General features: G+C 40.1%; 1 protein-coding gene across 3 annotated transcripts in view; it reads left to right on the top strand.

The window, feature by feature from the left end:
* The window catches only part of abcb5 (ATP-binding cassette, sub-family B (MDR/TAP), member 5), a 95,328-nt gene extending 79,843 nt beyond the window's left edge, over positions 1-15,485 (top strand). For all 3 annotated transcript variants that reach the window (XM_072575333.1, XM_072575334.1, XM_072575335.1), the window contains 5 exons: positions 2,156-2,312; positions 5,445-5,642; positions 6,545-6,751; positions 11,352-11,498; positions 12,450-15,485. In XM_072575333.1, the coding sequence (XP_072431434.1) occupies positions 2,156-2,312; positions 5,445-5,642; positions 6,545-6,751; positions 11,352-11,498; positions 12,450-12,647 (907 nt within the window). In that variant the 3' untranslated portion in view covers positions 12,648-15,485. The remainder of the gene's footprint in view (positions 1-2,155; positions 2,313-5,444; positions 5,643-6,544; positions 6,752-11,351; positions 11,499-12,449) is intronic.
* Positions 15,486-16,919: the final 1,434 nt, after the last annotated feature.

Below are 16,919 nucleotides of genomic sequence, written 5' to 3'. Positions count from 1 at the left end.
CTGAGGCAACATTGATTCTCATTTGTGAACAGTGACCAATTTGTGATGAACTACACCAGGAGTACTGTGTACAGTTTTAGTCTCCTTACTTGAAAAAGGATGTACTGACACTGGAGGAGAAACTGAGGAGGTTCACTACATTGATTCTGAAATTGAGAGGCTTGGCTAATAAGGAGAGGTTGAGTAGACTGGGATTATACTCTTTGGATTTTAGAAGAATGAGGGAGGGATCTTATAGAAACATCTAGAAATATGAAGGAAATAGATAAGATAGAAGCAGAGAGGTTGTTTCTACAGGCAAATGAAACTAGAACCAGGAGGCATAGCCTCAAAATAAGGGGAGCAGATTTAGGACTGAGTTGAGGGAGAACTTCTTCACCTAAAAGATTGTGAATCTGTGGAATTTGCTGCCCAGGGAAGCAGTTGAGACTATCTCTTTCAATGTTTTTAAGACAAAGATAGTTTTTCGAACAATAAAGGAATTAAGGTTAAGTCCATGAAAAGATCAGCCATGATTTAATTGAATGTGGAGTAGGCTCAATGGCCAGACGGCCTACTCTATTTCTTATGTTCTTATGAGCTGCTAATAGTTATTTCGGCTGGAATTTGGAATGGGAGCAACTCTGGTTTATTTGAATTATGCCCCAAACTCTGATCCCGGAGGCAAAAAATAAATGACTTTGCCCTGCAAAGAAATATCAGATTTTTGGGAATTTTCTGTTTTGCTTTCTTTGTCCCAGTTATTATGATGGCACAGACCAGGCATATCTGAATGATATGTGTTGGGATCTCTTGGCAATCTAGTACACTGTTTATACATAATTACCTGTCAAGCTCAAAGTTCCATTGAGGAACTGATCAACATTTGGGACCCTCAACTTCCTACACTGGAGATGTGACTCCACTCCACATCAAGGAATACTCCAACCACTGGCACCTGATTTCCCCACATGACTAAACCTTTGCCATAAAGCCAACCCACAACCCACGGGCATTTGACCGTATTCCCTAATGCGGTCCAACTTCACCCACCTCCTCACTTATCTTGCAGCCCCCAGGCCCCTCCTGATAAATGGATGCCAGTCCTGCCAACCCCTGACAACTGACCCACCATAATCAAATCACCCACTTAACTGCTACCTGTATTCTCCACCAATCTGCTACTCAAACCTTCTCACCCACCTGGCTAACATTCTATCCCTTACCCACCTGACACCCTACTCTCTTAGGGTCCATGCAGTTGAGCCATTATCCACTCTGCACCCAGCCCTTGGACTCTATCCATGTGTATCTGACTGCCACCCATACTACTTATATATCCAGAACCCTATCCCCTCATTCACCTGTCAACTGACACACTTGGCACCCCTTTCCCTCACCCACCAAGGCACCCTACACCCTTACATCCCTGGTACATTAACCCCCTTAACCACTTGACATCCATTATTTTATCCACCTGTCATGCTACCCCATTACTTATCCATCTGCTACCCTGCGATACTTGTGATCATGACTGAGTGAGTAAGATGGTGGGTGAAAATTCCCTTTGTGATGTCGAAGTGCAAGTTCAAATCTTGCAAAGTTCATTCCTCTCTGCTTGTCTAGTTTAAACAAAAGGGGTGGGTGTTGCACTTCTTCCAATATATGCTACTGCTCCATCATCACTGAGCTTGTGTGAGAGTGGCTGCCTCTCAGCTCCTGGTCAACACCGTTCACATCTGTGACCAGAAAGAATAGAATATGGCAGCTATTGTCATAACAATGATCTTTGCAACAGCCCACTGGAAAGCTGCCTGTATGGATTGCTGGACTACTCCTGTTGTGATCAATCTTGCATCAGAAATCTGACCAAAATTGTTAGAAGTGGGCAACACTTGGTCTAATCTGGTTTAGAAATAGGGATTGCAACCAGGTCAGAATATTTCAGATAAGTGTCTTTGTCCATGATGTCTTTATTTGAATTATTGCAGAGACAAATCACACACGTTTATTTCCACAAGGGATGCTATGTTAGAAAATTAGAAATCGGCGAAAGAAAAAGCAACAATTGAATAGTTTGTCCAATTCTGGTGAAGTTATTTCATTGCAAGCATGCTTTTACAAAATACTAAAGAGAATAAAACTATTTCTAAAATCTGTTTTTAAATAATATTAGGGTTTTTGCTGTCATTGTATTTACTGCTATGAATTTGGGACAAGCTTCAACTTTTGCACCAGACTATACCAAAGCTAAAATTTCAGCACAAAAGATATTCCGTCTTTTAGAAAGGAAGCCACTTATTGAAACTTACGACGAAGGAGGAGAAAAACCGGTAAGTAGCAAGCAATTGCATCAACCAAAACTTATTTCAATAAGCATTAACTGTCTGTTATATGCATGTTAATTAATTCTACAATTTTCACGGTGCATTCTTGGAATTCTATCTTCACCTTTAACTGTAATTTTTTTATAAACTAACACTCACTGGAAATCCATGGACCACCACAGCTAACTAGAGAATTGTACTTCCTGCATCCCACTTAACTATTTTCCCAGTTTCTCCATCTCTGTCACTTTTTCCATACTAACAATTCTGCTGTCATCCCTGCATCACCTCTATCTTTCCCAGAACCATGACAAGATTCATCTTTTCCTCATCTTACCCTGCAACAGCATCTCTATTCAACAGATCATCCTCTGCCGATTTTTTCCATTTCCAGTGAGAAGCCACCAGCAGAAGACATCTTCCCTTGCCAAAGGGACAGTTTTCTCTCTGTGATACCTTGGTACATTTCATTCCCGCTCCCTACAGCACCTTCCTTTCCTCCAGTACTTTTCGATGCAAGCACAGAAAATATAACACCTTCATTTTACATCCTCCTTTCTCACCATCCAAAAGCCTGAATACTCTGTCCAGTATTTGCTGCTCACAATATGGTCTCCTCAATTTTGGAAATGTTAAACACAGACTTTCTGCAGAATACCTCCACTCTTTCTATTGGAGAGACCCTGGGCATGAGTTTCTGCTGCCAGAGGAAGGGAGAATAATGTGCTAACTCATTCAGGAGAGTGAAACTTTAATGGTTAAGACTCTCTCCTCAAGGCGAGTCAACTTCTTGCCATCAAGAGCCTAACATGCAAGTATCCATGTCTCCTTAATGGCACAACTCATTGGAATTAACTTTGCCTTCCCATTGATTTCTGCTCAATCTCACACTTCCGATACTCATCTGCGTTCAACAAATACATGCCTGGCAACTTGATCTTTCACCTCCAGGTACATTCCCTGCCTCTTCTACATCTATCAAAACGTTGTGTAAATAAAGCAAAGAACTGTGGATGCTGGAGAGCTGAAACAAAACAAAAATGCAGAAATTGCTGGAGAAGCTCAGCTGTTCTGGCAGCATCTGTGGGAGGAAAGCAGAGTTAACACTTCAGGTCCACTGACTTCATTAGTTAACTCCTTAGAAAAAGCGATGGTTAAACTGAACCTGAAATTGGGAGAGGTTGAGGCATGGGGAAAGGAGAGAGTTGAGTGGACTGTTAGACATGGAGCCCATAGAGAAAGAGGGGTAGTTAAACAAGGACCTTGTAAATAGCAGAGTCAAAAAGGATGACGCTGGAAAAGCACAGCAGGTCAGGTAGCATCCGAGGAGCAAGAGAATCGACATCTCAAACACATGAAAGGCTTAAGCCTGAAACATCGACTCTCCTGCTCCTTGGATGCTGCCTGACCTGCTGTGCTTTTCCAGCATTACATTTTTTGACTCTGATCTCCAGCATCTGCAGTCCTCACTTTTCTCCTATTGCAAATAACAGGTCAGTGCAAGAGAAAAGTTGAATAAGTGACAAAAGGGACTCAGAGTGGGAGAAGATGGGTGAGCCACACAATGCCATTCATTTCATGTGACAATGGACCTTGGAGTATGCGAGACTGAGTGAGCAATCATTGTCTCTTCAGTAGTACACGAATACACCTGGTCTTCTGTGATCAGCTCCATTGCCCACTCCTCAAGGTGGGTGAGGACCTTCACGTCCAACACGTCTCTGTCAATCATGTCCCTCTCCACCTAATAATGGGCCAGCTTACTCTGCAATGAAATAAATAGGAGGATTAAACGTGATATCAATGGGGGCAGGACAAGTTGGTGAGCCATACCTGGCAGGTGCGGAGGTCGGATAGTTCCCTTCTACAGTTAGAACTTTAATCGGACAACTTATGCATGTGATACGCAGGCTTACGGATTGATCTTTTAATGAGATGCCTGTGCAGTGGAAAGTCAGACAGAATGATGCCCTGTGAGACTTTCACTCATTTTTATGGAGTGTGGCAATTCATTCATTCTCTTTAAGCACTGCAGTTGGTTATACTGGTGGGTACTGGTGTCACTCACTGCCTGACTCCAGGCTAGATGTTCTTGCTGGGGGGCCTCCTTTTGCCATCTCCCAAGAAGAGGACCTGCCTACTTTGTCTTCCTTCCATCCAGTAGCACCCGTAATGAGGGGTCACAAAATTGTCAGCCAGCTTCTGCTTCTTGATGGCGTCTTCACTAGGGTGGGAGTGACCCTCAGATTGAATGAAAGCTGCTGGACTGCAGTGAGTGATGTGTGTCAGCTGGTTCTTAAATACAGTACCCGAGTTTTTGATCCTGCTTTCCAGCCCTTTATGATTTATGGAATAATTTGCTCAATCTCCTGCTTGCATAGAAAATGAGATGTAATCCTCGAATCACATGAGATAACCCACCCCAGGCTAAAGCAGAGCTTTAGCTCCAAGATGGAAAATCCCAGGCCCTAACAGTCCTCTCAATTCTCTATCTTGCCACCACTCTGATCTTTCTTGTTAGGCCTGTGCTGTGCTTCGATAAATCACAATGCAAGCTTTTGACTTGGTGTTTAAAAGTCTTTCAGATTGAACATGGAGCTCAACAGTTCAAGATCATGTTCTTCACCTCCATTTTGTGCCTTGCTTTTTGCTGTTTTGACTTTTCAATCACTTTCTTCTTAATTCCTTTACATTCATATAGCTACTATTTTGCCATTGACCCCTCATCTGGACACCTCTATGGTTTCTTTACTGGTCCCATGACTTTGGCTTTCCTCTTTGACTTAGTTGCTATATTCTTTAACTCTCCTGCCCTGTCAAAGAATGTTTTCTTTCTCTTTTCTTCCTACTCTCCCCTTTTTGCATACTCAAAACCGATACATGGGAAACTTTTCTTGGGGTTCTCATGAAAGGTCACAGCCCTGAACCATTGGCTCTGTTTTCCTCTCCACAGATGCTGCCTGACTTTGAATATTTTCATTATTTCTGTTTTGCTTTTCTAACTGTATAATGTCTTATGTAAATGAGCTATTAAAGATTCAGTTGTCTATTAAAGTTAGCAATGACATTGATTGTTCAATAATAGCATTTCATCTCTATTTAATTCTCATAACTATTGCAACCTTTCTCCTTTTGCAGAGCAAGTTCGACGGGAACATTGAGTTCTGCAATGTGAAATTTGCTTACCCTACACGACCAGACGTACAGGTCCTGAAAGGTCTGAACGTACAAGTTAATAAAGGCCAATCTCTGGCACTTGTTGGAAGCAGTGGATGTGGAAAGAGCACATCGATTCAGCTACTTGAGCGATTTTATGATGCTGTAGATGGACAAGTGGTAAGAGTCAATTCATAAAACTTAAATTGTCATCCATCAGCTCGGCAGGAATGTTGAACATCAAGTGAATTCACTTCATGGTCATTACTTCTGAACTGACCTCTTTGCTTCAGTCACTTTTATCCCTTTCATCAGCAAATTAATCTTGACATTGTCTATTCAGTGCCTCCTTAGTCCTCTTTGGCTGATTATTCCACGTACCTTTGCAGGTAAGTCCATAAAACGGTCCATCCAGCAGTTAAAATCATCGCAGTTATCACTCCTGAACCTTTTGAGTAAAAGGTGACTCTTGTCCCAGCTATGTCGTTAGAAGATAGGTGGGTGATTCACACATTGTCACCATATCCTTCTCATGAGCTCATCAGCTGTCAACAACTGCTGCTGTCAACCTTTCGAATGCACCAGCTCTCCCATCCTTATAACAAGAATACGTCTCTGACTTCACAGTGTTTTTAACTGAAACGTTGTTGGCTTGTTATATCCTGTTTATTCTTTTCATCAGTGCGAGTGCAATCCTTGTATTCGTCCAGAGTTCTCATTCACTGACACTAACCATTCAAGATATACAAATTTATAATCAAGTGACCTGTCTGCACCTATAAATGAAACATGGCACCTTGAACAGAGAAATGGAAAGGTGCTGTTCCCCTGGAAACAAATCCCAGTCTTCAAGAAATAATGATGATATGATGCTTGTATCTGTACATTTCATAGTTTTTATTGACTACAGTACATTATATCATGCTATTATGCAAGATGAAATCATTTTGGAAGTAAGTGTGGATTTAAACTACTCTTCTTAGAATAAATTAGTTATGTATATAGCAATCAACAAAATACTTCATGCACTTTTTCAGCATGTATACTTTGAATTCACTGCATCATGTCATTGTGTTTTCCAGTTGGCAGATGGGAAAGATATAAAATGTCTTCCCTTGTCATGGCTGAGACAACAGATTGGAATCGTATCCCAGGAGCCCATACTCTTTGACTGTAGCATTGCTGAAAATATACAATATGGTGACAACAGCAAAACTGTAACTCAGGAAGAGATTGAAGAGGTTGCAAAAACAGCTAATATTCACATTTTCATACAAAGCTTAACTGAAGTAAGTCCATATTTACATTGGTTGTCTTTTTAATGATGGGGCAGGCACAAAATCTTTAATATTTTAATACACTTCTACATATTAAATAATTTTCTGTGCAAATATGCACAAGTATATGTACATAATTAAGAGATTAAATCTAAATGATAGAATTTGTAAGTGCCTGAAGTTTTGTGCTACCAAATGTGTATTTTATAGTAAGTGAATTACTATCATAAATGTATTTCTGTTGCTTAATTGATACAGAATCATTATTACACGCCTTCTTTGAAAACAGATAGATGAAAGTGTTATTAATTATTTACTTGACTTGATTAAAAGAGGGGTTTTTGTATTTATTTTTGAGATGTTGTTCTTGACCAGGGCCAGCATCTATTGGGCATCACTTTGTGCAAGAGAAGGTAATTGGGAGCTGCTTTCTTTAAGTGCCTTTGGCTGTAGGCAGACCCACAGTGCTGTAATGTAGGAAGTTCCTGGTTTTTGGACCAGGAGAGAAGGAATGACAATGAAGATCCATGTCAGAATGCAAGTGTGGCTTGGAGGAGAACTTGCAAGTAATGGTGTGTCCCTGCATCTGTTCCACTTGCCCTTCCACCTGGTAGTGCTGACAAGTTGGAAGGTGCCTCAAAGGAGGCTTGAGTTAGTACAGCATCTGTGGCAGAAATTGAAAGTTAGAGTTGGTAGATGGGGTGCCAAACAAGCGGGCTGCTTTCTCCTTGATGCTTCTTGACTGGTGTTGGAGTTGCAAACATCAAGCCAAGTATAGAGTATTCCATCACAGTCCTGGCTTTTACCTTGTGGAAGGTGGGCAGGCATTGAGGATTCAGGGGGTGAATTACTTGCTGCAGAATTCGTCACCTGTTCTTGTTGCAACACTATCTATGTAAATGATCCAGTTTAGTTTCTACTCAGTGCTAATCCCCAGGATGTTGATAGTGGGAGATTACGTGATGTAACACAATTGAACATCAAGGGGCAATGATTAGATCCTCCTTTGTTGGAAGTGGACATTACCTGGCACAAATATTACTTGCCACTTATCAACCCAAGCCTGAATGTTGACCTGTTCTTGCTACAAATGGACATGGACTGCTTCAGCACCTGAGGTCATAAATGGTTTTGAACATTGTGTAATCATCAGCAAACATTTCTACTTCTGACCTTATAAAAGAAGGAAGGTCATTAATGAAGCAGCTGAAGGTGGTTGGTCCGGGGACACTTCCCCGATAAACTCCTCTGAAGGGGCTGACATAATTGGATTTAAACTAAAACAGCCAGTTTCCCTTGTGCAAGGTATGGGTCAACCACCTATGAGCTTTCCCCAATTCCTATTGACTTCAGTTTTGCTCAAATTCTGCTTTGATGTCAAGGGTGGTCACTGTCAGCTCACACTGGCAGAAAGCTATGGTTCAAATGGTAGCAACTGGCTTCAAACTCTAAAGGGTTTGTGTTCAATTTCCACCCTTGGCTTTGAGGGTGGCAGTCTGGATTAATACTTGGACTGAGGATGAGATTCTCTGTTGGAGATAATGGAATGAGTTTTTCCAAAATTTGGCCTAATGTTGATTTCAGTGATGGGCATGGAAGGTTTCTCTCTGTGTGAGCTCTCATGTGATTATGTGATGCTCACCTTAAGCATGCACCACACTTCCACAGAGGTGTTCTCATGCCATCTTGTACCCAATAATAGTGGCAAATATGTTCAGCTGCGAGGATGGTCTGTGGTTTCTGCCACCAGTGTCACACTTAAACTCCAGCTGAGCACTGGTTGGAGTGCTGCAAGCCAGAAATAGCCTTTCATGGTTCACATTTGTGAACCATCACACCAGAAAAGGCCAATAGAGAAATATTGGCACCCCAGTTTGCTGATGGGAACCCAGAGATCCTGCTGGATGGAATAGTGGACATGTCATGAATAGTGGAAGATGTCATCTTTCCTCACGTCTGCCAGAGGGGAGCAGAGCAGCAGAACCTCCCAGTCTGGTCTGAATTTGTCACCTGGGTCAATGTGGTGTCCATGGTAAGAATTGCCCAGCTATGCAAGGAGAAGGTTAATGATTTTCTGCACTCCACAAGGTTATATGTCATCATCTTCTCTCTTCTAAACTCACATTCACTCGTAACTCCACTACTGTGCCCACCAAGGTTCATGATTGGCCACTCCCATTATTAGATGTAGCATCGTCCCTCAAACACACCCCATTCACCCAAAATCACTAACCTAGCATGCTCTGCCTCAGCGCCAGAGACCCGGATTCAATTCCTGCCTCAGGCGACTCTCTGCGTGGAGTTTGCACATTCTCCCCGTGTCTGCGTGGGTTGCCTCTGGGTGTTCCGGTTTCCTCCCACAATCCAAAATAAAATGCAACTATGGAAGGACAACACTTACCTATGGCCTCAATTAAAGCTGTCAACAAAGATTTAGTGCCATCTGAAGCCATGGTTTTCTCTTTTTCCCAACAGCCACTTAAATCGAGCATCAGGTCAAGGGGATATCCTGGTGTGCAGCAGCTGTGATGTTAGCAATCAGATAAAAAAACTTCATAAAAACCAGTTCTAAGAAAGGGTCACTCGACCTGAAACATTAACTCTAATTTCTCTCCACAGATGCTGCCAGACATGCTGAGCTTTTCCAGCAATTTCTGTTTTTGTTTCAGACAAAAATACTTTATAATTTTCCTGTTTAATTGAAATTTTCTTTCACTCAATAGCAATTAGGTTTGGATTAAGATAGAAGGAAGGAAAAGCTTAAAATTATTTTCTTTTAGCATTAAGGTGAAATTTGATACTCCAACAATCTAAATTCGCTTCCGAGACAACTGAAGGTGTTGAGCAGCAATTCTAAGTTTTCAACATCATTGAAAATTGAGCTCCACCTCTTTCAACAAGGTGCAACTTTTTCAAACACTTCGCCTGTGAGACTAACAATATAAGAGTGGAACTTCTTATCCATTCATAGATTTTTATTAATTACAGTTTGGATTTGCATCCACAGGAGGAACATGTAACTTGTATTTTTTTTCTTGCATGTATTCAGACTGTCAAAGTTTTAGCAGTTCAGTGGAATGAAAGTGACAAAGGCTGACTGTTTTATAGTCACTACTGCTTTAGCTTCTTGTGTCAAACACTACTGTGACCTGCTCTACATGTACAATCATGTTAAATATACAAATAGACTGGGTTCTTGTTGAGATAGATATCTTGAAGTTTATTAGCCATACAAGCTATTTACATTGATATAATATCTTAGACTTATCCATGGTTCATGCCATTGTTTATTGCATAGACATAACTTTCTGCGTTGACTCTATTGCACTGAAAACATGACTGAGGATGAGACATTACCTTTATATCTGAGCATCACATGGTGTGATGTCATGTAACTGATGAAGTTACACTGCCTATCTGATCTAGAAACTACGCAATAATACAAAACTGCCACCACCACAGAACCTGTGCCACTAGCTGCTCCAGTTCATCTTAAAGAGCTAAAAGTTGAAGGGCCACCTAGAACTTTTGTCAGGTCACATTGCATATGTACATAGTTCACTATTCATGCACAGAACATCTAAGATCTTCTCCCTACCTTGCTGTTTGGAACTTGGTATCTCTGTGTGCATGCAGTCTTCTGAAGAATATTTAAGTTATAATACATATATGGATACACTGCACATATATGAATATTCCACACCTGTTGAAGGAGATATTTTTGTTCCAGAATGAAAGAGATATAGATTTTGTTAATGAACAAGCATTTCAAATAACTTTGACAATACAATGGTTCTCATGTGTTCCATTGCAAAACAAATCAACGTACTGTAATATGTTTAATAATTAGTTGGTTTCATTGTTTTTTCTTAATTTTCTCATCTGTTTTATAATTATTTATTATTTATAGCAGATCCAATTATCTCAAATTTTAAGAAGCAAATGCATTGAAGTAATATCAAAAAACTTATTCACAAGGCATGATGTCACCAATGCACTTATAAAGCCAGTGTTAACATTTGGAATGTTAGTCACAGATATTGTTGAACTACCCAAGGAATGTTTTCCTCTTTGGGGTAAAAACAATGACTGCAGATGCTGGAAACCAGATTCTGGATTAGTGGTGCTGGAAGAGCACAGCAGTTCAGGCAGCATCCAAGTAGCTTCGAAATCGACGTCTCGGGCAAAAGCCCTTCATCAGGAATAAAGTGACTGTTACAAAGAGCAGGTTCTGCCTCCAGCCTCTCCTCAGCTAACTGGCCATTAATTGGTGACAGGGCAGATTGTATTTTCCTCAGTGGGCTCCCTCAATCTTTCAGACATCGGGATTGGATCAGGAGCCAGGGAATCAAGTGCCTTGAATAATTTAGGCTGACCAGTGATCAGTGCTTTGAGTGAACTTCCAGATAGATTTGTGAACTCAAACATCCTGGAATAATTTAAGAAGCATTTGGATGCAGCAGTGTGGGAATGTAACATGAACGAGTTAAATTAGGGCAGATAGCTGCCTTCATCTGTAGGGATCTTGTGATCATTCGATAAAGATTGTCAATAACTATTGGTTACAAATGCCCTCGACTGTGTTAATTTAATGGATCTCCTTCTGTGGTAGGGGTACAACACCCGAGTTGGAGATAAAGGCACACAGCTCTCTGGTGGTCAAAAACAAAGGATAGCCATTGCACGAGCCCTTATACGTAAACCGAAGATCCTACTCCTTGATGAAGCAACATCTGCCCTGGACACTGAAAGTGAAAAGGTTATAATCTTAATCTATCATCTGTATCATTGGATAACATGTAATTATTTTACTTATATTTGAACAGATTAAATTTTATGTAATTTAAATCAATCAAGCCTCAGGGTATCTTGGTTCTTGATGGTAAGTGAACTTGACATTGCAATATTAGAACTAAATTTTCGATCCTGGTTATAGCATGAAGTCTGAACAGTGCTCTGTCCTTACATCCACTGTGCTAATTTACTCCATATCCTCCATGGACAGACATCAGGATTTATGCTGAGATGGGTAAAATAAAGTGCTTTTGTGCCTATTAACTAACTGTCTACAAAATACATTACTTCTGTTGGTAAAATTCACAATATTTAACTTCCTTTAATCCATTTTAAAAACTAGCATCAAGATTCGTAATCCCACTTCAAAGAAGTTATACCAAATTGGAATTGTCAATTAAAATGTGAAATGATAGGCCACCTACTATGATAATGAACTATTTAACTAGCAACAGTTTTAAATGGTTTTACAACTTGGCAACTTCCTTTTTGACAACTCTGTTGAAACTTTTTTGACAGCTCCTTTTGATAGCCCTCCTGCCAGTTTCAATGATTTTATGAATTTTATCAGTCCCACAACCCACCTGTTTCTCTCAAGGGCAGTTATTTCTTGCAAACATCACTAGACCACCCTTAACTGTCCTGGGACTATTTCTAAAAGGGTGTCCCACTTCTCCAAAGGTCTTTGGTAGCTTTGGGCCTTCTCCTACCAGGTCTAAAGTGCACAAGTCACACTTTGAGTGAAAAATCAGATTATTCTGAAGTGGCTGCACTTTGGATAATCTGATAGGCATTTTTTTCAAAAAAGCCAGCAGGTTGACATTGATAATCTCTTAACAGGTGACCATTGTTGCTACAATTACATTACCATTTTGAATATCAAACCGAGCATTTATTTTCTTTATGTTTTTGACAGATTGTACAGCAGGCCTTGGATAAGGCGAGGCAGGGTCGAACTTGCATTATCGTTGCCCACCGACTGTCAACAATCCAAAATGCCGATGTTATAGCTGTGATACAGAATGGTAAAGTTGTGGAAAAGGGAACTCATAGCCAACTCCTCAGTAAAGAAGGAGCTTATCACGCACTTGTCCATGCACAAGTTCAACATTAATGTGAATGTTGTTGAACTGATTTCTAATGGCATTGGAGCGTGTTTCACTTGGTAGTCTGCTATTGTAACTGCACAAGTTCCAAGGAAATTTATTTGTACATGTTAACTTTGAAAATTAAAATTTTAATTGGAAGATTCTCTTTGTTTTAAGATTTCATGTGATGGTGCAATTTGATGAAATATTATGCAAAAATGTGATTTTCTTATATATTAATGAAAATTTTCCTCTGATGTTCAAATAGCAGATAATTGTTATTGCCTATTTGGTTTTGAGTTAAAGTGCTCCAACATACAGTAGAAATTGTGTTATCATGTACTCAATAAAATTAGGGATGCCAGTAAATAAAACTACCACTTGCTGGGGAGTTACCACAATGACAACAATAAAGTGAGAAAGGGTTTCAGTGCAACACTGAGGGCTGGAGGGCCTGTACTGCGCTATAATGTTCTATCTTCTATGTCCTAGACGTAGAAGAATGTAAATTGACTTGTACAGTGGTGCTTTTGAGTGCCTCAGAGAGAAAGAGCTATCAGCAATAAACCACAAATATATATTTTGTATAACTAGTAGAGCAATCAATAATTAAATCACCACTAATAGTACAGAAAGAAATATGTGACTTGTAAACAAATACTGCTCTGCACTTGGCGTGTTGACTTGTTCCCATGCACCACATTATGGCTTTCTGCGGAGATGTATTTTTGCATTTTGTGAGCAGCTCAACCACGCACCTTGTTGGCGAAAGAAAAAAGAAGTCCAAACCATGAAAATGGAAGCTATGAGTCTCAATTCAGAATATCACCCTCAACATAAAGTCAGAATGTTTAAAATGTACATGGTTTGCTCTGAACAAAGGGTGTATCATTCTGGTTGGTGGAGAAATTCACTTGCTACAGTGCTGGATAACACAATTTAATTGTTTTTCTTGTTTTATTATTGACTATTGTAATGTGAATAATTTTGATTATGTCTTGGAATAGCCCTGCTTTTCAATTGATTTTCAAAGTCTAGTATGAGCTGTCCCTTCTTTTTCTTTTCATGGGCTGTGGACTTTGCCTTGTCATTTTGTCCTCAATGATAGTACACGTAAAGTCACCATAGTCTCAGAGAGCTACATTTCACTACAGAGAGACAATGGGAGATGATAACTCAGTTAACGAACAAGATTGAAATGGCAGGATCTTTGGGGTAGTCTAAGTTGGTGTTGGAATTGAGCCAATGCTGTTGGTGGTACTCTGTATTGTAAACTCGAAATCCAGCCAACCGAACTAACCTTTTAGTAGGCCTCTGCTTTAGAGTAGGTGTAGATTGTGTACTGGACTTGGGAAAGGATCCAACAACTTAAAAGATAATGATGACAAGAATTGATGTAGTTTCACTACCCATGTGTCTACAGCCCCATGATTTGTAGATAAGTGCACCAACTGCACTCTTCCATACTCTTGTATTGTCCAGTATTGTGTGTGTGTGATAGAGAAGGCAGGATAGTGGAACAAAGAACTAGAGAGAAACACTGAACAATCAGGGATATTACAGCCATAGATTCCCTACAGTGCAGACCGAGGCCATTTGCCCAATCATGTCTGCACCAACTCTGAAGAACCTCTACCTGCTCTATCCCACTACACCATATTTACCTCACCTGCACATCCCTGGATGTTATATGGGCAATTTAGCATGTGCAACCTCCTAACCTGTACATCTTCAGAATGTGGGAGGAAACCTGAAAACCCAAAGGTTTTATGGTTTGGGGCTTTATTAAAGAGACACCTTCACTTACTGCCACATATGGCAGATGAAATTTTATGTGCATGAAATAGGGATAGTGGGTTGGGCATCCCTGAATTAATGACCCGGATACCAATTGCAGTTATGAGGAGACATGAAGTATTCAAGCACTTGTCAGCAGCATGGTGGCTCAGTCGTTAGCATTACTACCTCATAGCACCAGGTACCTGGGTTCAATTTCAGCCTTGGGTGACTGTCTATGTGGAGTTTACATGTTTTCCCTGTGTCAGTGTAGGTTTCCCCCCACAATCTAAAGATGTGCAGGTTAGGTGAATTGGCCATGCTAAATTGCTCATCGTGTTCAGGAATGTGTAGGTTAGGTACATTAGTCAAGGTGGAATGGGTCTGGGTGGGTTACTCTTTGGAGGGTTGGTGTGAACTTGTAGTGCTTCTATACTAAAGGGATTTCATTCTATTATGCCTGCCTCATTTCATTTTAATGGTGAAGGTACTTTGGATACATCAATTGAATTGGGTCAATTGAATACCTTATGTAAGATATGGAATCTGGCAGACATAGGGAGAACATCCAAAATTGACACAAAAGGTCACTCCAGGGTGGAATTGAACCTAGGTCCCTGGCATTGTGAGGCAGCAGAGCTAACCACGTTTCCACTATGCTGTCTGTTCTGTAGAAAACAGTAAGAAAATCCTTTAAATTATGAAAAAGGTTGATAGGATTAGCATGGAGGTTGTATCCACGAGGTAGTTTGAAACAAGGCATCATAAATACAATAAAACATTGATTTTTTTTAAAAATTCACATGGAAATTGTTTAGTTACAGTGGTGAGAAGGTGAAAGCTGTTAAGACAGACTGGTAATGAATAATATTGATGCGTTTGAAAATAAGGATAGAATAAGTAGCATAAGATTGGAAGAAATCTAATAGATCCAAAGTATGTGCATATTTCTGTAAATGGGTTAAATGGTCTGTTTCATTGCTTTCAAATGCGGTAATTCTATGAAATTTTTCAGTCATGATTATGTAAGTATAATTGAATAAAGATAAGCATAAATAATCCACAGGTTTGAATGTATTCTAACAATATCCGATGAATAAAGACATTTGGTAGTCAACTGAACAGCTATTTGTTAAATTATTAAATCAAAACTGGATTTTTGATGATTCCACTGCAACTGAACTGTGTAATCTTCCTCTGCGGTTAAAGTTTCTCTTTTAACCAATGTCAGCAGTATTTGCATGTCCAGGTAAAAGTTAAAGTCAGTAATTTGTCAATTGAGATCGGATTTGAGGTATTTCTTGAATTTTAATTTCAGTGCTGTCATTGTATTTTGTGTACATGAGTCTCACAAGCTAATGAATCTCAGCAGGTTATTCTGGGTAAATTTCTTCATTCAATTAATGAATCACAGAAACAATACAGAGGAGAAAAACATTTTGGTCCAGCCAATCAGCTCCAGTGTTCCCCTTATCAAAATATCTTTTTGAATTTTCAATTCTGCTCATCAGGAAATGCATTGCTACTGTTAAATATTACTTTCATATCAATCTCTGTAAATAGCTTTCTTCAGGATTATGAAATTTTAGACTCTATGATATTTTCTGGAGTCAGAAATCTAAGGCAGTGCTCATGGTGAGTTAAAGATATGAGCTTAACCTTTTTCACTTTCAGTTAGCATTTTGGTTAAATGTGATTCTTGTCACCCAGCCTGCCATGGCTCATAGTAACTTTGGTCACACAATCCTCCTCCCTTTAATTATGCAACTGGACTCTTCGGCATCCTTCATGTGCAATCACACAACCCGACCATAATCTGCCAATCTTTCTAGCTCACCCTCAGGACCATTACTCACTTCACCTCAGCCACTACATACTCATCTCACCAAGGATCATGGACTACAATTCACTATTGCACGCATCGTGTCTAATCAAAAGCTTTCACCCACTTCATCAACTCAAAGTATTCAGCCTTCCTAGTTTGTTCTCCCACTCAATCACTTGGGCATCTCACTCCCTGTCCTGCATCACCACCCATTTCTCTTCCATTGATTCCTAGCACACTGAATCCTTCCCTTTGTTTTATTGTCACGTGCAATGTTATTCCATCTAAGCTACTGGCACATAATGTAGCTCTGGCTTTGGCATAGTTCGGTATTGTACAAAGACATATACCTGAATGTTCACCATCCCCTTGACCTGGTCAGCGCTCCCCACCATGACAAGCTGCTGTATGTAAGCATTAAAAATATGAAGCTGAGAGCTTTCAGATGCTTGAGATGAAAAACTGCGCGCACAAAGTGGCATGGTAGAAACATGCAAATCGTAGATGCCCCTGGGCTCCAAGTCAAAGTGTTAAAGGGCTGAAATGCTGTGACAATAAGTATGATCATATAGTGGCTGCTGATGGTTTGCTGATGCTGATTCACTTGGATACAGGGTCAAGGAACATGACAGCCTGGAGCATGCTGGGACATTGTGGGGAAGATACAACTGTCCTGTAGAAGTGGGTACAGACTCTG

The sequence above is a fragment of the Chiloscyllium punctatum genome, chromosome 8 (genome assembly GCF_047496795.1).
Source record: "Chiloscyllium punctatum isolate Juve2018m chromosome 8, sChiPun1.3, whole genome shotgun sequence".
NCBI classification, from domain to species: domain Eukaryota; kingdom Metazoa; phylum Chordata; class Chondrichthyes; order Orectolobiformes; family Hemiscylliidae; genus Chiloscyllium; species Chiloscyllium punctatum.
The sequence above is the reverse complement of the archived record's forward strand: the minus strand, read 5'-3'. Positions and strand labels throughout refer to the sequence as shown.